General features: G+C 42.5%; 1 protein-coding gene across 2 annotated transcripts in view; it reads left to right on the forward strand.

The window, feature by feature from the left end:
- The first annotated feature begins 3,893 nt into the window (after positions 1-3,893).
- LOC311104340 (transient receptor potential cation channel subfamily M member 4-like) overlaps positions 3,894-24,198 on the forward strand; it is a 102,587-nt gene continuing 82,282 nt past the window's right edge. Inside the window, exons 1-4 of one of the 2 annotated variants that reach the window (XM_084146153.1) lie at positions 3,894-4,111; positions 14,655-14,716; positions 14,853-15,030; positions 15,760-15,834. In XM_084146153.1, coding sequence (XP_084002279.1) covers positions 4,040-4,111; positions 14,655-14,716; positions 14,853-15,030; positions 15,760-15,834 — 387 coding nt within the window. In that variant the 5' untranslated portion in view covers positions 3,894-4,039. The remainder of the gene's footprint in view (positions 4,112-14,654; positions 14,717-14,852; positions 15,031-15,759; positions 15,835-24,198) is intronic. The other variant, XM_084146154.1, reaches the window with a different exon arrangement.

The following is a 24,198-nucleotide window of genomic DNA, read 5'->3' on the forward strand; positions in this document are numbered from 1 at the left end:
CCTGTTCACACATGACTGCGTGGCCAAGCACGCCTCCATCTCAATCATCAAGTTTGCAGACGACACATTAGTAGTAGGCTTGATTACCAACAATGACGAGACCGCCTACAGGGAGGAGGTGAGGGCTCTGGGAGTGTGGTGCCAGGAAAATAACCTCTCACTCAACGTCAACAAAACAAAGGAGATGATCGTGGACTTCAAGAAACAGCAGAGGGTGCACCCCCCTATCCACATCGACAGGACCGCAGTGGAGAAGGTGGAAAGCTTCAAGTTCCTTGGTGTACACATCACTGACAAACTGAAATGGTCCACCCACACAGACAGTGTGGTGAAGAAGACGCAACAGAGCCTCTTAAACCTCAGGAGGCTGAAGAAATTTGTCTTGGCACCTAAAACCCTCACAAACTTTTACAGATGCACAATTGAGAGCATCCTGTTGGGCTGTATCTCCGCCTGGTACGGCAACTGCACCGCCCGAAACCGCAGGGCTCTCCAGAGGGTGATGCGGTCTGCCGAACACATTACTACAGCACCCGATGTCACAGGAAGGCCAAAAAGATCATCAAGGACATCAACCACCCAAGCCACTGCCTGTTCACCCCGCTATCATCCAGAAGGCGAGGTCAGTACAGGTGCATCAAAGCTGGGACTGAGAGAATGAAAATCAGCTTCTATCTCAAGGCCATCAGACTGTTAAATATCTAAATTAAATATATTGCATAACTCATCTCATATGTATATACTGTATTCTCTTCTATAATATTCCACTGTATCTTAGTCCATGCCGTTCTGTCATTGCTTGTCCATATATGTATATATTCTTCAATTCCATTCCTTACTAGATTTGTGTGTATTGGGTACAGTTGAAGTCGGAAGTTTACATACACTTAGGTTGGAGTCATTAAAACTTGTTTTTCAACCACTCCACAAATTTCCTGTTAACAAACTATAGTTTTGGCAAGTCGGTTAGGACATCTACTTTGTGCATGACACAAGTAATTTATCCAACAATTGTTTACAGACAGATTATTTCACTTATAATTCACTGTATCACAATTCCTGTGGGTCAGAAGTTGACTGTGCCTTTAAACAGCTTGGAAAATTCCAGAAAATGATATCATGGCTTTAGAAGCTTCTGATAGGCTAATTGACATCATTTGAGTCAATTGGAGGTGTACCTGTGGATGTATTTCAAGGCCTACCTTCAAACTCAGTGCCTCTTTGCTTGACATAATGGGAAAATCAAAAGGAATCAGCCAAGACCTCAGAAAAAATATTGTAGACCTCCACAAGTCTGGTTCATCCTTGGGAGCAATTTCCAAACGCCTGAAGGTACCACGTTCATCTGTACAAACAATAGTATGCAAGTATAAACACCATGGGATCACGCAGCCGTCATACCGCTCAGGGAGGAGACTCGTTCTGTCTACTAGAGATGAATGTACTTTGGTGCGAAAAGTGCAAATCAATCCCAGAACAACAGCAAAGGACCTTGTGAAGATGCTGGAGGAAACAGGTACAAAAGTATCTATATCCACAGTAAAACTAGTCCTATATCGACTTAACCTAAAAGGCCGCTCAGCAAGGAAGAAGCCACTGCTCCAAAACCGCCACAAAAAAGCCAGACTACGGTTTGCACATGGGGACAAATATCGTACTTTTTGGAAAAATGTCCTCTGGTCTGATGAAACAAAAATAGAACTGTTTGGGCATAATGACCATTGTTATGTTTGGAGGAAAATTGGTGGATGCTTGCAAGCCAAAGAACACCATCCCAACCATGAAGCACGGGGGTGGCAGCATCATGCTGTGGGGGTGCTTTGCTGCAGGAGGGACTGGTGCACTTCACAAAATAGATGGCATCATGAGGAAGGAAAATTATGTGGATATATTGAAGCAACATCTCAAGACATCAGTCAGGAAGTTAAAGCTTGGTCGCAAATGGGTCTTCCAAATGGACAATGACCCCAAGCATACTTCCAAAGTTGTGGTAAAATGGCTTAAGGACAACAAAGTCAAGGTATTGGAGTGGCCATCACAAAGCCCTGACCTCAATCCTATAGAAAATGTGTGGGCAGAATTGAAAAAGCGTGTGCGATCAAGGGGGCCTACAAACCTGACTCAGTTACACCAGCTCTGTCAGGAGGAATGAGCCCAAATTCACCCAACTTATTGTGGGAAGCTTGTGGAAGGCTACCTAAAACGTTTGACCCAAGTTAAACAATTTAAAGGCAATGCTACCAAATACCAATTGAGTGTATGTAAACTTCTGACCCACTGGGAATGTGATGAAATAAATAAAAGCTGAAATAAATCATTCTCTCTACTATTATTCTGACATTTCACATTCTTAAAATAAAGTGGTGATCCTAACTGACCTAAGACAGGGAAGTTTTACTAGGATTAAATGTGAGCAGCTTTAATATTGCAGATAGATTGTGGCTTCTATCAATGTAGTTGTCTGCATAATTTCCAATCCCCCCAATTATATATTTTTGGTAAATATATATGTTTTTTAATAAATATATTTTCCTTCTTTATTATTTTCCCCTAACCCTACCACCCCTCCCCTAATTGTAGTAAACTAATGGACAACAATACTTTGAATTCTACTTCCAGCTTATACACACTATATACATTTTACGGCCACAGTATGTTTTACATTAGTTATATATTCTTTTTTTTTCAGCTACCCTCAACCCCTCCTATCTATCTCTGAAAAACATCCAGTTTTGATTTGTAATTGCCATACACATTGCATTTTTTTAACTGTGCTTTGATGTTTCACAAAAGTTCTGAACCTTTCTATTCTCATAAATTGTAAATTAAAGATAAACATTTTTGTTTGCTAAGAGTATTATTATATTATTGTTCAATTGACTATGACTTTTCAAATCACCCAGCAGTGCTATTTGCACAGTTAGCTATAAAGAACGGAAATACCTTATTTACATAAGTATTCAGCCTCTGCTATGAGACTTCGAAATTGAGCTCAGGTGCATCCTGTTTCCATTGATCATCCTTAAGATGTTTCTACAACTTGATTGGAGTCCACCTGTGGTAAATTCAATTGATTGGACATGATATGGAAAGGCACACACCTGTCTATATAAGGTCCCACAGTTGACAGTGCATGTCAGAGCAAAAACCAAGTCATGAGGTCAAAGGAATTGTCTGTAGAGCGCCGAGACAGGGTTGTGTCGAGGCACAGATCTGGGGAAGGGTACCAAAACATTTCTGCAGCGTTGAAGGTCCCCCAAGAACACAGTGGCCTCAATCATTCTTAAATGGAAGATGTTTGGAACCACCAAGTCTCTTCCTACAGCTGTCCGCCCGGCCAAACTGAGCAATCAGGGGAGAAGGGCCTTGGTCAGGGAGGTGACCAAGAACCCGATGGTCACTCTGACAGAGCTCTAGAGATCTTCTGTGGAGATGGGAGAACCTTCCAGAAGGACAACCATCTTTGCAGCACTCCACCAATTAGGCCTTTATGGTAGTGGCCAGACGGAAGCCACTCCTCAGTAAAAGGAACATGACAGCCCGCTTGGAGTTTGCCAAAAGGCACCTAAAGACTCTCAGACCATGAGAAACAAGATTCTCTGGTCTGATGAAACCAAGATTGAACTCTTTGACTTGAATGCCAAGCGTCAAGTCCGGAGGAAACCTGGCACCATCCCTAAGGTGAAGCATGGTGGTGGTGGCAGCATCATGCTGTGGGGATGTTTTTGAGTAGTAATCGCTGCCAAAGGTACTTAAACAAAGTGCTAAGTAAAGGGTCTGAATACTTATGTAAATGTAGATTTCAGTTTTTATTTTTAATAAATTTTTGTTGTGGGCGGAGTGACTGTGTGTTGGCGGAGCACAGCGCAGCGCAGCGCAGCGCAGGTCGAGGTGGCCATTCCGAATAATTTTACGTCGCGGTGTTTGCCTGCGTGCACTTCCAGCGGTGAACTTCAAACTATTTGTTTTTGGACCTATTCGATTTTTTTTGTAACCCCTTGCCGGAGAAGAGGCGATAGGGAGGGGTATAGAGTGCGTAATGAAGGATACAGATAAAGAGCATAAAGGAGGCGGAAGGAAAACGGGAACAGGAAAATCCGAGAAAGATCAGGTTTGGTTTACTATTATAAACTGAGCAATTTCGCACATTAAATAGCCCGTGTCTTTTTGGGTATACGCATGGCAAAATCGTGTCTTTTTGGGTATACGCATGGCAAAATCGTGCGCAAATTACGCTATAGTATGCTGAATGCAACAAGTTTAGCGTTAACAGATTTATCATAGAATAAATAAAAAGTTTATGCCAAACGAAACATTTTACTTGGATGGAATTTAGGGGTAGAATTGTAGTAGCCTATTCCAGGAGTTTGACCCAAGCAGCTTTATGTAAAAAGTTGACGCCCGTCAAATGTCAAAACAGACATGCAAAACATCATAGACTAACTGGGAGAGTGATATCATATCCTGTACTGCCCTACCAAGCAAAAGAGAAGTAGATGCACATTTGATCAAAATTGAGTTATTTACATTTTGTTATACATTAAATACATGCTTTATCATGTGGACAAATAGCCTGCCTCCATTGTGTTGTGTTATGGAGAAAATGGGGGTCATGTTTGCAGTAACTTCAAAAAGTTAGTGAACCCAAGAAAATCACGTAAGTTACTGCCTTTTACCTTGGTTTCACTGAGCTTTGGGCTACAGTGTCTACTGTTTTCCTTGGTATTATTTATTGTTCTTTGCGGATACAAGTATCAAACTATATGACACTGACAGCCACATACAAATAAATATATGAAAATAAGTTTGCAAAAAAAAAAAAATCGTAATGGAAACGTTTTCCAGTGGGTGTACGAAGCAAGAAGGCAGTAACTGCAGTCTAGGGTCAAAGGTCATGTCAGGGTCAATATGAATAAAAAATAACCTCATAGTAAGGCAACAGATAACCACATCTCCAGTGATAGGCCTACAATTCATTTGGCTGGACAGTTTCACTCTATGAGCAGGTACTGCTCTTTTGCTTGGTAGGGTAGTATAGTGTGCCTTAACTCTCCAACCAGAGGTAAATTGCGGTAAATAGTCTGTGACCACGTCACCTTAATGCGAGTTTAAACTTGTGGTTGTCATTTAAATATAATTCCCTCGACCCCTTTAACCAATTACTCTGTTTTTTAAGAGCTGAAATTCAGTAGGCTAGAAGTGCTTACATCACCACTAAACCTGTTGTAACCTAATCTTGATTTAGGCTACATTCAACTATGCCAGTATTCATTGTCAAAAATCTACCGACTCAGTGTTATAGCATAAGGCCATTGCGTTTGGCAATTTCTTTTTGTAAATCTGCACAACTGTAAATTGATCATAAATGGCACAGAATTCCTGTGGTGACATAGAGACAAGAATAACTGAATTATCAATCCTTGTGACAATTACTTATTGACAATGACTGTTCAGCAGGACTGTGGGGTGCTAAGAGGTATCTCAAAAATGAACATGTCTATAACAGAGAAGTACGTTATTTTTTACACTGAACAAAAATATAAATGCAACATGTAAAGTGTTGTTCCCATGTTTCATGAGCTTAAATAAAAGCTCCCAGAAATGTTCCATACGCACAAAAAGCTGATTTTTCTCAAATTTTGTGCACAAATGTTTACATCCCTGTCAGTGAGTATTTCCCTTTGCCAAGACAATCCATCCACCTGACAGGTGTGGCATATCAAGAAGCTGATTAAACAGCATGATCATTACACAGGTGCATCTTGTGCTAGGGACAATAAAAGGCCACTGAAACGTGCATTTTTGTCACACAACACAATGCCACAGATTTCTCAAGTTTTGAGTGTGCAATTGGCATGCTGACTGCAGGAATGTCCACCAGAGCTGTTGCCAGAGAATTTATTGTTTATGTCTCTACCATAAGCCGCCTCCAACGTCGTTTTGGAGCATTTGGCAGTACGTCCAACCAGCCTCACAACCGCAGACCACGTGTAACCACGCCAGCCCAGGACCTCCACATCCGGCTTCCTCACCTGCAGGATCGTCTGAGACCAGCCACCCAGACAGCTGATGAATTTCTGCACAAACTGTCAGAAACTGTCTCAGGGATGCTCATCTGCGTGCTTGTTGACTTGACTGCAGTTTGGCGTGGTAACTGACGGGCAAATGCTCACCTTTGAGGGCCACTGGCATGCTGGAGAAGTGTGCTCTACACTGATTAATCCCGGTTTCAACTGTACCGGGCAGATGGCAGACAGCGTGTATGGCGCCGTATGGGTGAGCGGTTTGCTGATGTCAACGTTGTGGCGGTGGGGTTATGGTATGGGCAGGCATAAGCTATGGACAACAAACACAGTTGCATTATCTCGATGGCAATTTGAATGCACAGAGATCTTGAGGCCCGTTGTCGTGCCATTCATCCGCCGCCATCACTTCATGTTTCAGCATGATAATGCAGGCCCCATGTCGCAAGGATCTGTACACAATTCCTGGATGCTGAAAATGTCCCAGTTTATATATATATATATATTATTTATTTTATATATTTATTTATATTCTTCCATGGCCTGCATACTCACCAGACATGTCACCCATTGAGCATGTTTGGGATGCTTGACGTGTACAACAGCATGTTCCAGTTTCCGCCAATATCCAGCAACTTCGCACAGTCATTGAAGAGGAGTGGAACAACATTCCACAGGCCACAATTAACAGCCTGATGTGAAGGAGAAGTGTTGCGTTGCATGAAGCAAATGGTGGTCAAACCAGATACTGACTGGTTTTCTGATCCACGCCTCTACTTTTTATTTTAAAGGTATCAGCAACCAACAGCATACAGTGGGGAAAGCGTTGCAAGCGCCATGCTCTACCAACTGAGCTACAGGAGGGCATCTATGGATTTCACATGACTGGGAATACAGATACAGTGGGGAAAAAAAGTATTTAGTCAGCCACCAATTGTGCAAGTTCTCCCACTTAAAAAGATGAGAGAGGCCTGTAATTTTCATCATAGGTACACATCAACTATGACAGACAAAATGAGAAGTTTTTTTCCTGAAAATCACATTGTAGGATTTTTAATTTTTTTACATTTACATTTTAGTCAGTTAGCAGACACTCTTATCCAGAGTGACTTACAGTTAGTGAGTGCATACATTATTTTTTAATACTGGCCCCTCGTGGGAATCAAACCCACAACCCTGGTGTTGCAAACGCCATGCTCTACCAACTGAGCTACACCCCTGCCGGCCATTCCCTCCCCTACCCTGGACGACACTGGGCCAATTGTGCGCCGCCTCATGGGTCTCCCGGTCGCGGCCGGTTACGACAGAGCCTGGATTCGAACCAGGATCTCTAGTGGCACAGCTAGCACTGCGCTGCCGTGCCTTAGACCACTGCAGCGCAAATTATGGTGGAAAATAAGTATTTGGTCAATAACAAAAGTTTCTCAATACTTTGTTATATACCCTTTGTTGGCAATGACACAGGTCAAACGTTTTCTGTAAGTCTTCACAAGGTTTTCACACACTGTTGCTGGTATTTTGGCCCATTCCTCCATGCAGATCTCCTCTAGAGCAGTGATGTTTTGGGGCTGTCGCTGGGCAACACAGACTTTCAACTCCCTCCAAAGATTTTCTATGGGGTTGAGATCTGGAGACTGGCTAGGCCACTCCAGGACCTTGAAATGCTTCTTACGAAGCCACTCCTTCGTTGCCCGGGCGGTGTGTTTGGGATCATTGTCATGCTGAAAGACCCAGCCACGTTTCATCTTCAATGCCCTTGCTGATGGAAGGAGGTTTTCACTCAAAATCTCACGATACATGGCCCCATTCATTCTTTCCTTTACACGGATCAGTCGTCCTGGTCCCTTTGCAGAAAAACAGCCCCAAAGCATGATGTTTCCACCCCCATGCTTCACAGTAGGTATGGTGTTCTTTGGATGCAACTCAGCATTCTTTGTCCTCCAAACACGACGAGTTGAGTTTTTACCAAAAAGTTATATTTTGGTTTCATCTGACCATATGACATTCTCCCAATCCTCTTCTGGATCATCCAAATGCACTCTAGCAAACTTCAGACGGGCCTGGACATGTACTGGCTTAAGCAGGGGGACACGTCTGGCACTGCAGGATTTGAGTCCCTGGCGGCGTAGTGTGTTACTGAGGGTAGGCTTTGTTACTTTGGTCCCAGCTCTCTGCAGGTCATTCACTAGGTCCCCCCGTGTGGTCTGGGATTTTTGCTCACAGTTCTTGTGATCATTTTGACCCCACGGGGTGAGATCTTGCGTGGAGCCCCAGATCGAGGGAGTTTATCAGTGGTCTTGTATGTCTTCCATTTCCAAATAATTGCTCCCACAGTTGATTTCTTCAAACCAAGCTGCTTACCTATAGCAGATTCAGTCTTCCCAGCCTGGTGCAGGTCTACAATTTTGTTTCTGGTGTCCTTTGACAGCTCTTTGGTCTTGGCCATAGTGGAGTTTGGAGTGTGACTGTTTGAGGTTGTGGACAGGTGTCTTTTATACTGATAACAAGTTCAAACAGGTGCCATTAATACAGGTAACGAGTGGAGGACAGAGGAGCCTCTTCAAGAAGAAGTTACAGGTCTGTGAGAGCCAGAAATCTTGCTTGTTTGTAGGTGACCAAATACTTATTTTCCACCATAATTTGCAAATAAATTCATTAAAAATCCTACAATGTGATTTTCTGGAAAAAAAATTCTCAATTTGTCTGTCATAGTTGACGTGTACCTATGATGAAAATTACAGGCCTCTCTCATCTTTTTAAGTGGGAGAACTTGCACAATTGGTGGCTGACTAAATACTTTTTTCCCCCCACTGTATCTGTATTCCCAGTCATGTAAAATCCATAGATGCCCTCCTGTAGCTCAGTTGGTAGAGCATGGCGCTTGCAACGGCAGGGTTGTGGGTTCGATTCCCACGGGGGGCCAGTATGAAAAATGTATGCACTAACTGTAAGTCGCTCTGGATAAGAGCGTCTGCTAAATGACTAAAAATGTAAAAAATTTAAATGTAAAATTAGGGCCTAATGAATTTATTTCAATTGACTGATTTCCTCAGTAAAATCTTAGAAATTGTTGCATGTTGCACATTTTTGTTCAGTGAAAGTATCCACAAGTTTGCACCTATACTGGCAATAACTGGGGACATGGGCTGGGAACCCTGTGAGGTGAGATGGAAGGCGTGTATGGTGAGACTTTGAAATAGACTGTTGGATATGCCAATTGCCAGAATAGCCAGCAAAGTTTTTCAATGGGATCTCTCCGTAGGGGGAGCCTGGGCAACTGAAATGTCAGACCTTTTCCAACAGTCGGACTATGAACAGTTGTATGAAAACCAAATTAAGAGAGACACAGATGCTATTTAAAAAAACAACTGATGATGCAATATGAAAATAAATGGGTGGATTAATCATAAACCCAAATTGAGAAGCTTTTGTTTGATTAAGTGTGAATTTGTGTGTGAGAGATATTATGTACAACCACCTAAAAGCAAGAGATTGCTATGTGCACAGGTAAGATCAGGGATATTGCCCCTACGTATTGAAACAGGTCGGTATAATGGTGAAATGGAATAGGAAAGACTGTAACTTTTGTGACCTCGAAGAAATAGAGAATTGACATTTATTTTATAATCTATTGCCCTTTCTACCACGATATCCTTATTCCAGAAAGCCCACCAGGTATACTCTGGCATTATGTGGCTGAGTGATGAGTAGAAACAGAAACGTTTCTTTGTCCTTTGTCTATTTCCGTTTGCGGAATTTTTAGATAAAGCCTGGAATAAATAAAAAAAGGGCAACCTATAATTAAATTATAAAAATAATTAGCTCCTATATAGCAAATGGCAGGTACGTATATAGATTGTGTGTAGGCCTGTCTCACACTTAAAGCTTCCCTTTGTGCTAGACTGGGTTTAAATGCCTTTTAAATGCCATTTTTGCTGTATTTATTTATCTGTATTTATCTTTGTAATTTTTTTACTGCCCTAGGGTTATAATTATTGCTCGGATAACCTTATTTACTATTATGTATTGATTTATTTTTCACTCTTTATGCGGTGCACACTGCACAGAACACCGGAAGAATTATCACTGAATTATCACTGTGAATCATTGAAATGTTTGTTTGTGTCAATTAATCCCGGAAGTGATGGGTTGCTAACTGGCGATTTGACACGAAAATAAAAAGTCCATTCATTCATTCATTCATTCATTCATTCACTTACAGACCATAAATGTAGGTTAGTCTTCTGCTGAAGTGCTAGCCCTAGGCATATGGTTTTGTTAATTTAAACAAGGTTCTGTATGACTTTATTGTATTTTCTTATCAATGTTCAACTAAACTCAGCAAAAAAAGAAACGTCCCTTTTTCAGAACCCTGACTTTCAAAGATAATTAGTAAAAATGCAAATAACTTCACATACCTTCATTGTAACGGGTTTAAACACTGTTTCCCATGCTTGTTCAATGAACCGTAAACAATTCATGAACATGCACCTGTGGAATGGTCATTAAGACACTAACAGCTTACAGACGGTAGGCAATTAAGGTCACAGTTATGAAAACTTAGGACACTAAAGAGGCCTTTCTACTCTACTTTCGACTCTGAAAAACACCAAAAGAAAGATGCCCAGGGTCCCTGCTCATCTGCGTGAACGTGCCTTAGGCATGCTGCAAGGAGGCATGAGGACTGCAGCTGTGGCCAGGGCAATAAATTGCAATGTCCGTACTGTGAGACGCCTAAGACAGCGCTACAGGGAGACAGGACGGACAGCTGATCGTCCTCGCAGTGGCAGACCACGTGTAACAACACCTGCACAGGATAGGTACATCCGAACATCACACCTGCGGGACAGGTACAGGATGGCAACAACAACTGCCCGAGTTACACCAGGAACGCACAATCCCTCCATTAGTGCTCAGACTGTCCGCAATAGGCTGAGAGAGGCTGAACTGAGGGCTTGTAGGCCTGTTGTAAGGCAGGTCCTCACCAGACATCACTGGCAACAACGTCGCCTATGGGCACAAACCCACCGTCGCTGGACCAGACAGGACTGGCAAAAAGTGCTCTTCACTGACGAGTCACGGTTTTGTCTCACCAGGGGTGATGGTCGGATTCGCATTTATCGCCGAAGGAATGAGCGTTACTCCGAGGCCTGTACTCTGGAGCGGGATCGATTTGGAGGTGGAGGGTCTGTCATGGTCTGGGGCGGTGTGTCACAGCATCATCGGACTGAGCTTGTCTGTTGAAGAAGAGAAAATGTTGCAGTTTTAAAGCACATTTCCTGCAATTCTACACTTTTGCTGTTCTATAGCGCCCCACTGGGCACAGACTTTAGTTCAACGTCTATTCCATGTTGGTTCAACGTAATTTCATTAAAATGACGGGGAAACAATGTTGATTCAACCAGTGTGTGCCCAGTGGACCATATCATGCTTTTGTTCACATTTTGCATTGAGGCTGAGAGAAAATGTTGCAGTTTTACAGCTAATTTCCTGCAATTCTACAAATGTTGCTATCATATGCCCCCGACCTGGGGGCCTCCATAATTATTAAATGGAAGAAGTTTGGAACCACCAAGACTCTTCCTTAAGCTGGCCGCCCGGCCAAACTGAGCAATCGGGGGAGAAGGGCCTTGGTCAGGGAGCTGACCAAGAACCCGATGGTTACTCTGACAGAGCTCCAGAGTTCCTCTGTTGAGATGGGAGAACCTTCCAGAAGGACAACCATCTCTGCAGCATTCCACCAATCAGGCCTTTATGGTAGAGTGGCCAGACGGAAGCAACTCCTCAGTAAAAGGCCCACATGGAGTTTGCTAAACGGCACCTAAAGGACTGTCAGACCATGGGAAACTAGATTCTCTAATCTGATGAAACCAAGATTGAACTCTTTGGCCTGAATGCCAAGCGTCACGTCTAGTGGAAACCTGCAGCATCATGCTGTGGGGATGTTTTTCAGCGGCAGGGACTGGGAGACTAGTCAGGATCAAAGGAAAGATGAACGGCGCAAAGTACAGAGAGATCCTTGATGAAAACCTGCTCCAGAGCGTTCAGGACCTCAGACTGGGGCGAAGGTTCACCTTCCAACAGGACAACGACCCCTAAGCACAAAGCTAAGACAACACAGGAGTGGCTTCGGGACAAGTCTCTGAATGTCCTTGAGTGGCCCAGCCAGAGCCTGGACTCGAACCCGATCGAACATCTCTGGAGAGACCTGAAAATAGCTTTGCAGCCACGCTCCCCATCCAACCTGCGAGAGCTTGAGAGGATCTGCAGAGAAGAATGGGAGAAACTCCCCAAATACAGGTGTGCCAAGCTTGTAGCGTCATACCCAAGAACGCTCAAGGCTGTAATCGTTGCCGATGGTACTGAGTAAAGGGTCTGAATACTTATGTAAATGTGATATCAGTTTGTTATTTTTGATACATTTGCCAAAATGTAAAAAAAAAACGGTTTTTGCTTTGTCATTATGGGGTATTGTATGTAGATTGATGAGGGGAAAAAAACAATTGGGGAAAAAGTCAAGGAGTCTGATTCCTTCCAAATGCACTGTAAATAGCGAATGGAGGATGCTTTTCCCGTGGTTAATTTTCATGCCAGCCAGGTAGGCTATACTCCTGTTGTAAAGGGAGACAATGTGCTTAATATGATGAAAGTTGAGAAATAAATATAATAGGCCTAGTGTATAGAAAACGTATGGGATTCTCCTCTTTTTAATAGAGGCCATCACTCTTTTTTCTGACACAGTTGCATAGCCTATAGAAATGTTGCACAACATGAGCTCTCGTGAAGTGTTTGATTTGATTTTTTTATCATATTTGCATTGGTTACAGAGTGATTAGAGGGTCAATAGAGTAGTGTGCTGAGTACCAGGCATTTAGCAAGTTTGGTAGGCTACTAATGACCATCAGCAGCATCAGAGCTTGGAGAAGCCTAATTACCGTGACTAAACGGTCACATGGAATTTGACTGCCTTCATGACTCGTGACCGGTGGTAATACGGTCACCATAACAGCCCTAGCTGTGATAGGAGAAAACTGAGGAAGGCCAACAGCATTGTAGTTACTCCACAATACCAACCTAATTAACAGTGTGAAAAGAAGGAATCCTGTACCAAATATTCCAAAACATCCTGTTTGCAACAAGGCACTAAAATAATATTGCAAAGCAATTCATTTTTGTCCTGAATACAAAGTGTTATGTTTGGGGCCAATCCAATACAACACATTACTGTTTTTCAGGATTAAAAATAAATGGAATGAAGCTAAGTACAGGCAAAATCCTAGAGGAAAACCTGGTTCAGTGTGCTTTCCACCTGACACTGGGAGATGAATTCACCTTTCAGCAGGACAATAACCTAAAATACAAGGCCAAATCTACACTGGAGTTGCTTACCAAGAAGACGGTAAATGTTCCTGAGTGGCTGAGTTACAGTTTTGACTTAAATCTGCACTTTGAAAAGAATAATGGTTAAATGTTGCACAATTCAGGTGTGGAACGCTCAGGGGGTTGAATACTTATCTAATGAAGATATATTTGTGTTGTATTTATTGTTATTTTTATGTACAAATGTTAGAATCTTTCTTACACTTTGACATTACAGAGTATTTTTGTTGACAAAAAAATAAATAATAAAGTACATTTTACATTTACCAGACGCTCTTATCCAGAGCGACTTACAGTTAGTGAGTACATACATATTTGTATTTATTTTTCATACTGGCCCCCCGCGTGAATCGAACCCACAACCCTGGCGTTGCAAACACCATGCTCTACCAACATCCCTGCCGGCCATTCCCTCCCCTACCCTGGACGAATTGTGCGCCGCTCCATGGGTCTCCCGGTCACGGCCGGCTACAACAGAGCCTGGATTCGAACCAGGATCTCTAGTGGCACAGCTAGCACTGCGATGCAGTGCCTTAGACCACTGCGCCACTCGGGAGACAGTCAAAAGTTTGGACACACCTACTCATTCAAGGGTTTTTCTTTATTTTTTACTATTTTCTACATTGCCACCCTTTGCCTTGGTGACAACTTTGCACATTCTTGGCATTCTCTCAATCAGCTTAATGAGGAATGCTTTTCCAACAGTCTTGAAGGAGTTCCCACAAATGCTGAGCACTTGTTGGCTGCTTTTCCTTCACTCTGCCGTCCGACTCATCCCAAACCAACTCAATTTGGTTGAGGTCGGGGGATTGTGGCCAGTATATTTTGATTTGTTTAACACTTTTTTGGTTACTACATGATTCCATATGTGTTATTTCATAGTTTTGATGTCTTCTCTATTATTGTACAATGTAGAAAATAGTAAAAAAGAAAGAAAGAAAAACCCTTGATTGAGTAGGTGTTCTAAAACTTTTGACTGGTAGTGTATATGACACCCTTTTTTCTGAGTCCACAGTACATTGCCCATAACAACAATCTTCATGCAAGTCCTAGTTGTAGCAAGCTAGAACAACAGTGCTTGTGCATACTGACACACACACACACACACACACACACACAGTGAATGTTGACTTGGCTATTTACTAATTGCTACCATACACCCTGTTTCATTTACAATTCAACATCTGTAGGCTGTTGCCTGTTATATAGAGTAAGATAATCTAATAGTGACTCAATCTCTTTCCCTCACAGAGCTGGATCCCCAAGGTCATCAAAAAGAGAGTTTGCACCACGTTCATAGAGGACTCCTTTAGGTACAATACAGTTAACCAATGCAAAATGTCCATGCAAAGCAAATGTTGTCAGTGTGTCTGTGTTGTCTGTTACGGCTGGTTGTGTGTGTGTCTGTGTGTATTCATGTGTATGTCTTTCTCTCGCTCTCCCTGTCAGCAATGGTGTGTTGTGTCAGTGTGGGGGTGTGCGGGAGACACACTGCTCCATAGCTACAGGAGACTATTTCGGGGTGGCCATCGCCAGCCAGTGGGACAGCTCTCAGCACTCCTCAGAGTACCCCACCAACGCCTTCGGAGAGTTGGAGTTCGCAGGGGCCGGGAGTAGGCACAGCCACGTGGGTAACACACACTCACACACGTATGCGCAAACAAACACAGGCGCTTACACACACACACACATCTCTGTCAATATGATGGCTGGGTGATGAATTAATTTGGTAGCTGGCTTAGTGCCTGGTGTCATGTTAAAAAGCTCACAGTGGGAAATTATTATGATCAACTATTATTGTGAGCATGTTTACGGTTATGATTGGCTCTGATTGTTACGTCAAAGTGTGAAAAAGCTCCCCCCTGGCAGGTATTAGACCAAAAGCAAAAATGTGCATAAACAATTCCCATGTCTCATAGCAGTTATGGATGACACTAGAGAGAGTCAGAGAGATACATTCTCATAAAATAATAACCTGATAAGGGGCTTGCCAAAAGACATGAATAATAATAATACAGTTCACAAGTTTTTCATTGACATCTGCTTTCCTTTTATGTCTTCAGACAAATGATTCAATCCCTTTGCTCATACTAAGACATATTAATCAGACTTAAAGCCATACAAGCCATGATTTCAAACAAATGTATTCAACTCCAACTTAGTTTTGCCTGATATATTCTTCACAAGCAATACAAACAGAATCAGTCCTTCAACCCATATATTGCTAATACAAGCAAGAGGTAGAATGTGGTTAGAGACATATGCTGAAAAAAGTATATACAACTGAAAAAGGGGGCAAAAGTATGATGAAAGTAATGGCAGTGAGGATGAATGAAGTGTAAGAACATGTTTGCAGAAGAAGGAGATGCCCGAGAAGAATACAGGACGCTGCCAGTGCTTGTGCTCGCTAGGGGAAACAACGCTACAAACTGTGAGTGGGATTCTATCACAATCACGTTTAAACACAACAAATACAAGTAAATTGCAGGGATGACATCAGGGCGACGTTGGAAATGATGGAAAAGAAGATCCCCTTTTGGGGAAAAGTCCATTTCAGCAACATAGTTACCCTACCATGGGCAACTGCCTGTGGAGGCTGGTGGGAGGAGCTATAGGAGGATGGGGTCATTGTGTGGTCCTCTGTAGCTCAGCTGGTAGAGCACGGCGCTTGTAATGCCAAGGTAGTGGGTTCGATCCCCGGGACCACCCATACACAAAAAATGTATGCACGCATGATTGTAAGTCGCTTTGGATAAAAGCGTCTGCTAAATGGCATATTATTATATTATTGTAATGGCTGGAATCGAATAAATGGAACAGTATCAAACCACGTTTGACTGTTCCATTCATTCCAATCCAGTCATTACAATGAGCCCATCCTCCTATAGCTCCTCTCACCAGCCTCCACTGGCCCCTGCCCATGATGGGCTACCACTTTATCTAAAGATACAACTGGAACGAAAAGGGCTATTATCATGAACTATTAAAGCCTATGTCAGTGGATGTCAGCTGTATTGAAAGTCCTTAACTGGTCTGCCACACCTGATTGAAAAGAGCGGAGCAAATGCCAGCTCGCCACACGTTTGCCGGTGGCCCTGGCTTCTACACTATTTTGCTAGCTACAGTAGCACTGCCTGGGCAACAACCCCTCTACAAAAATGATGAGGTGTCTCCAGGTGTGTTTTATATTTTACCATTGTGAAGCGCACCCATGCATATCCAATACATATTGAAATACACCCTATGTGCGCATCTACTCACAACCACTCATGCTGTAAACACAGTCCAGTTCAAAGTAAATGGCACAGATCCATATATGGCAATGGTCTATTTGCATATAGGCCTACTGCAGCTCTGATTGTTTATGCCGCACTGGTCTGTGTAGAGTACAGGCTGATTAGTGCATGTCAATGCAATAGAATCCTACTCCGATGCGTTATGGCTACAACAAAATCTCTTGCATAGTTAGTTTTGTTTCGGTATGTTGCATTGAAAGTGGCTAATATTGCGTTGATTCGATCACAATTGCCACAGTTGATAGTGTTAACAGGGAAAACTCTAGAACAGTGGTCACCAACCTTTTCTGAGTCAAGATCACTTTGAGTCAAAATGCAAGCCGAGATCTACCACTCAGATTTTTTTACATTACTTAAAAAATGTAAGCCTACGCAACATTAACCAATTAAAAACAGTACTGTAGCAATGAGGTTTGTGCAGTAAGCTATAGGCCCAATACATTATCACCGCATATTTGCTTTGCTTGAATTGCCCTGCCAATGCATTGTTGTTCGGGCAATTTTTAAAAATTATATTTCAACATTTGAGGTAGGCTATATGATCACACCGGTAATAGATCCGTTGTTGTATTACTTGTGAAGCACAGCTGAGTGAGCATACATTTCAATAATTCACTTTTTATTTTATTGGGCTGATGGTGCCTGCATCTGATGGTCAGTCTCAGCGGAGGGAGAGAGCAGCAGATTGAGGGTCCGCCTCTCAACATCCCTCCACTCTCCCTTTCCTCCACTGACACTGACCAAAAAGGGACACCGTCTTCCAGCTGATGGCGAAACTCCAATCGCACCGCATTATTTCTGCCTCATGCACAAATTTATGTTGTTACTCCTATGAACAGAGAAAGTGAAATATTCCTTGATATTAAAAAAGACCCAAGCCGCTAATAATACCAACGCAAAAGTAAATCATAATAATCGATTGTGAGATTTGTATTTGTATTTATTATGGATCCCCATTAGCTGCTGCCAAGGCAGCAGCTACTCTTCTTGGGGTCCGGCACAATTAAGGTAGTTATACAATTTTAAAAACATTACAATACATTAATAACAGATTTCACAGCACACTAAGTGTGTGCCCTCAGGCCCCTACTCCACTACCACATATCTATAACACAGAATCCAGGTGTGCGTATGTTATCATGTGTGTGTATGCATGTGTCTGCGCCTATGTTTGTGTTGCTTCACAGTCCCCGCTGTTCCATAAGGTATATTTTTATCAGTTTTTAAAAAATCTGATTCAACTGCTTGCATCAGTTACCTGATGTGGAATAGAGTTCCATGTAGTCATGGCTCTATGTAGTACTGTGTGCCTCCCATAGTCTGTTCTGGACTTGGGGACTGTGAAGAGACCGCTGGTGGAATGTCTTGTGGGGTATACATGGGTGTCTGAGCTGTGTGCTAGTTGTTTAAACAGACAGCTCAGTGCTTTCAACATGTCAATACCCCTCACATACACATAGTGATGAAGTCAATCTCTCCTCCACTTTGAGCCAGGAGAGATTGACATGCATATTATTAATGTTTGCTCTCTGTGTACATCCAAGGGCCAGCCGTGCTGCCCTGTTCTGAGCAAATTGCAATTTTCCTGTCCCTCTTTGTGGCACCTGACAACATGACTGAACAGTAATCCAGGTGCAACAAAACTAGAGCCTGTAGGACCTGCCTTGTTGATAGTGCTGTTAAGAAGGTAGAGCAGCGCTTTATTATGGACAGACTTCTCCCCATCTTAGCTACTGTTGTATCAAAATGTTTTGACCATGACAGTTTATAATCCAGGGTTACTCCAAGCAGTTTAGTCTCCTCAACTTGTTCAATTTCCACATTTATTACAAGATTTAGTTTAGGTTTAGGGTTTAGTGAATGATTTTTCCCAAATACAATGCTTTTAGTTTTTGAAATATTTAGGACTAACTTATTCCTTGCCACCCATTCTGAAACTAACTGCAGCTCTTTAAGTGTAGCTGTCATTTCAGTCACTGAAGTAGCTGACGTGTCTTGTGTTGAGTCATCCGCATACATAGACACACTGGCTTTACTCAAAGCCAGAGGCATGTTGTTAGTAAAGATTGAGAAAAGTAAGGGGCCTAGACAGCTGCCCTGGGGAATTCCTGATTCTACCTAGATTATGTTGGAGAGGCTTCCATTAAAGAACACCCTCTGTGTTCTTTTAGACAGGTAACTACAGTTAAAGTCGGAAGTTTACATACACCTTAGCCAAATACATTTAAACTCATTTTTTTCACAATTCCTGACATTAATCCTAGTAAAAAGTCCCTGTCTTAGGTCAGTTAGGATCACCACTTTATTTTAAGAATGTGAAATATCAGAATAATAGTAGAGAGAATAATTTATTTCAGATGTTATTTCTTTCATCACATTCCCAGTGGGTCAGAAGTTTACATACACTCAATTAGTATTTGGTAGCATTGCCTTTAAATTGTTTAACTTGGGTCAAACATTTCGGGTAGCCTTCCACAAGCTTCCCACAATAAATTGGGTGAATTTTGGCCCATTCCTCCTGACAGAGCTGGTGTAACTGAGTCAGGTTTGTAGGCCTCCTTGCTCGCACGCGCTTTTTCAGTTCTGCCCACACATTTTCTATAGGATTGAGGTCAGGGCTTTGTGATGGTCACTCCAATACCTTGACTTTGTTGTCCTTAAGCCATTTTGCCACAACTTTGGAAGTATGCTTGGGGTCATTGTCCATTTGGAAGACCCATTTGTGACCAAGCTTTAACTTCCTGACTGATGTCTTGAGATGTTGAGCAGTGCTAACTGTGCCACTAGAGATCCTGGTTCGAATCCAGGCTCTGTCGCAGCCGGCCGCGACCGGGAGACTCATGGGCGGCGCACAATTGGCCCAGCGTCGTCCAGGGTAGGGGAGGGAATGGCCGGCAGGGATGTAGCTCAGTTGATAGAGCATGGCGTTTGCAACGCCAGGGTTGTGGGTTCGATTCCCATGGGGGGCCAGTATAGAAAAAATAAAAAATAAAAAATGTATTCACTAACTGTAAGTCGCTCTGGATAAGAGCGTCTGCTAAATGACTAAAATGTAAATGTAAAATGTAATGTTGCTTCAATATATCCACATAATTTTCCTTCCTCAGGAGGCCATCTATTTTGTGAAGTGCACCAGTCCCTCCTGCAGCAAAGCACCCCCACAGCATGACGCTGCCACCCCCGTGCTTAACGGTTGGGATGGTGTTCTTCGGCTTGCAAGCCACCCCCCTTTTCTTCCAAACATAACAATGGTCATTATGGCCAAACAGTTCTATTTTTGTTTCATCAGACCAGAGGACATTTCTCCAAAAAGTACGATCTTTGTCCCCATGTGCAGTTGCAAACCGTAGTGGCGGTTTTGGAGCAGTGGCTTCTTCCTTGCTGAGCGGCCTTTCAGGTTATGTCGAAATAGGACTCGTTTTACTGTAGATACTTTTGTACCTGTTTCCCCCAGCATCTTCACAAGGTCCTTTGCTGTTGTTCTGGGATTGATTTGCACTTTTCGCACCACAGTACGTTCATCTCTAGGAGACAGAACGCGTCTCCTTCCTGAGCGGTATGACGGCTGCGTGGTCCCATGGTGTTTATACTTGCGTACTATTGTTTGTACAGATGAACTTGTTACCTTCAGGCATTTGCAAATTGCTCCCAAGGATGAACCAGACTTGTGGAGGTCTACCATTTTTTTCTGAGGTCTTGGCTGATTTCTTTTGATATTCCCATGATGTCAAGCAAAGAGGCACTGAGTTTGAAGGTAGGCCTTGAAATACATCCACAGGTACACCTCCAATTGACTCATATGATGTCAATTAGCCTATCAGAAGCTTCTAAAGCCATTACATCATTTTCTGGAATTTTCCAAGCTGTGTAAAGGCACAGTCAACTTAGTGTATGTAAACTTCTGACCCACTGGAATTGTGATACAGTGAATTATAAGTGAAATAATCTGTCTGTAAACAATTGTTGGAAAAATTACTTGTGTCATTCACAAAGTAGATGTCTTAACCGACTTGCCAAAACTATAGTTTGTTAACAAGAAATGTGTGGAGTGGTTGAAAAAAAAGTTTTAATGACTCCAACCTAAGTGTATGTAAACTTCCAACTTCAACTGTATTTATCCACAATATAGCAGGGGGTGTAAAACCATAACACATACGTTTTTCCATTAGCAGACTATGATCGATAGTGTCAAAAGCCGCACTGAAGTCTAGCAAAACAGCTCCCACAAAATAGGGGTAAACATAAAATTGTATCTGGTCAAATACAATTTTTTCCCAAACCTTACAAAGTGTTGGTAACAGGCTGATTTGTCGGCTATTTGAGCCAGTAAAGGGGGCTTTACTATTCTTAGGTAGCGGAATGACTTTTGCTTCCCTCCAAGTCTGAGGGCACACACTTTCTAGTGGGCTTAAATTGAAGATATGGCAAATAGGAGTGGCAATATCGTCCGCTATTATCCTCAGTAATTTTCCATCCATGTTGTCAGACCCCGGTGGCTTGTCATTGTTGATAGAAAACAATAATATTTTCACCTCTTCCACACTCACTTTATGGAATTCAAAATTAGATTTGTAGTGTCAGCGTTTGTTGCTGGCATGTCATGACTAAGTTTGCTAATCTTGCCAATGAAAAAATCCTTAAAGTAGTTGGCAATATCAATGGGTTTTGAGATGAATGAGCCATCTGATTCAATGAATGATTTAGCTGAGTTTGCCTTTTTTCCCAAAATGTAATTGAAGGTACAGTGGGGGAAAAAGGTATTTAGTCAGCCACCGATTGTGCAAGTTCTCCCACTTAAAAAGATGAGAGAGGCCTGTAATTTTCATCATAGGTACACGTCAACTATGACAGACAAATTGAGAAAATAAAATCCAGAAAATCACATTGTAGGATTCTTAATGAATTTATTTGCAAATTATGGTGGAAAATAAGTATTTGGTCACCTACAAACAAGCAAGATTTCTGGCTCTCACAGACCTGTAACTTCTTCTTTAAGAGGCTCCTCTGTCCTCCACTCGTTACCTGTATTAATGGCACCTGTTTGAACTTGTTATCAGTATAAAAGACACCTGTCCACAACCTCAAACAGTCACACTCCAAACTCCACAATGGCCAAGACCAAAGAGCTGTCAAAGGACACCAGAAACAAAATTGTAGACCTGCACCAGGCTGGGAAGACTGAATCTGCAATAGGTAAGCAGCTTGGTTTGAAGAAATCAACTGTGGGAGCAATTATTTGGAAATGGAAGACATACAAGACCACTGATAATCTCCCTCGATCTGGGGCTCCACGCAAGATCTCACCCCGTGGGGTCAAAATGATCACAAGAACGGTGAGCCCAGAACCACACGGGGGGACCTAGTGAATGACCTGCAGAGAGCTGGGACCAAAGTTACAAAGCCTACCATCAGTAACACACTACGCCGCCAGGGACTCAAATCCTGCAGTGCCAGACGTGTCCCCCTGCTTAAGCCAGTACATGTCCAGGCCCGTCTGAAGTTTGCTAGAGTGCATTTGGATGATCCAGAAGAGGATTGGGAGAATGTCATATGGTCAGATGAAACCAAAATATAACTTTTTGGTAAAAACTCAACTCGTCGTGTTTGGAGGACAATGTATGCTGAGTTGCATCCAAAGAACACCATACCTACTGTGAAGCATGGGGGTGGAAACATCATGCTTTGGAGCTGTTTTTCTGCAAAGGGACCAGGACGACTGATCCGTGTAAAGGAAAGAATGAATGGGGCCATGTATCGTGAGATTTTGAGTGAAAACCTCCTTCCATCAGCAAGGGCATTGAAGATGAAACGTGGCTGGGTCTTTCAGCATGACAATGATCCCAAACACACCGCCCGGGCAATGAAGGAGTGGCTTCGTAAGAAGCATTTCAAGGTCCTGGAGTGGCCTAGCCAGTCTCCAGACCTCAACCCCATAGGAAATCTTTGGAGGGAGTTGAAAGTCTGTGTTGCCCAGCGACAGCCCCAAAACATCACTGCTCTAGAGGAGATCTGCATAGAGGAATGGGCCAAAATACCAGCAACAATGTGTGAAAACCTTGTGAAGACTTACAGAAAACGTTTGACCTGTGTCATTGCCAACAAAGGGTATATAACAAAGTATTGAGAAACTTTTGTTATTGACCAAATACTTATTTTCCACCATAATTTGCAAATAAATTAATAAAAAATGCTACAATGTGATTTTCATGATTTTTTTTTTCTCATTTTGTCTGTCATAGTTGACGTGTACCTATGATGAAAATTACAGGCCTCTCTCATCTTTTTAAGTGGGAGAACTTGCACAATTGGTGGCTGACTAAATACTTTTTTCCCTCACTGTACTCCAAAGCTTTTTACTATCATTATTTTTGTCATTTATCATTTATCTTTGTTTCATGGTGTAGTTTGGAGATATAGTGTAGAGATATTTCACACTGTGAGCTTTTTTACATGACACCCGTCACGTCATAATCATAACCATCAACTAACCATCAGCTATGTTACCACATGACCCAACTGAGAGATTGAGTTAATGCTAATCACATGATGATATACGTTATGTAATGAATACGTCACACAACCATTCATTGACTCTTGTCGTGTATTAGGATTATGCCTTTGTTAAATGTTTTTATGAAGAAATGGAATGTTGTTTATCTTAGTTCAAATGTAGCCGTTTGGAGGGTGACGCCCCAGGGGAGACTGGTGATTGGCCAGAAGAGGGAGCAACCCATCTGGTTGCATTGTTTATAAGTATATGCAGGACGAAGTAGAAGTCAGAGCGGCCATTGCAATCTGAGGCGTCGCTCTCCGGGTGGGCATGTCACCTGTAACTTATGCTGAAAGCTTGTGATACGAATAAACCTTATGATCAAAGTTCAGTATGAGCCTACTCCTTTGTTTATCAGCAATAATTGCCAGCACTTACGCGATACGACACTCTAAATGACAAAAATGTGGATGTCATTTCAATCCTTTGCGTGTCTACATCAGGCCTGGTTGCTCCGTACATTACTAGTAGGGGTGTGAACGTTTAAACAAAACTGGGACGTTAACGTTAAGAAAAAATCCCTAACGGAAAAACTACACTGAACAAAAATATAAACGCAACATGCAACAATTTCAACAATGTTACTGAGTTACAGTTCATATAAGGAAATCAGTCAATTTAAATAAATAAATTAGTCCATAATCTATGGATTTCACATGACTGGGCAGGGCCGCAGCCATGGGTGGGCCTCGGAGGGCATAGGCCCACCCACTTGGGAGCCAGGCCCACCCACTGGGGGGCCCAGCCAATCAGAATGAGTTTTTCCCCATAAAAGGGCATTTTTACAGACAGAAATACTCCTCAGTTTCATCAGCTGTCTGGGTGGCTGGTCTCAGGTGAATTTGCAGGTGACGAAGCTGGAAGTGGAGGTCCTGGGCTGGCTTGGTTACATGTGGTCTGCAGTTGTGAGGCCTGTTGGACGTACTGCCAAATTCTCTAAAACGGCTTA

The sequence above is a fragment of the Coregonus lavaretus genome, assembly GCF_964263955.1.
Source record: "Coregonus lavaretus genome assembly, chromosome: 28".
Lineage (NCBI taxonomy): Eukaryota > Metazoa > Chordata > Actinopteri > Salmoniformes > Salmonidae > Coregonus > Coregonus lavaretus.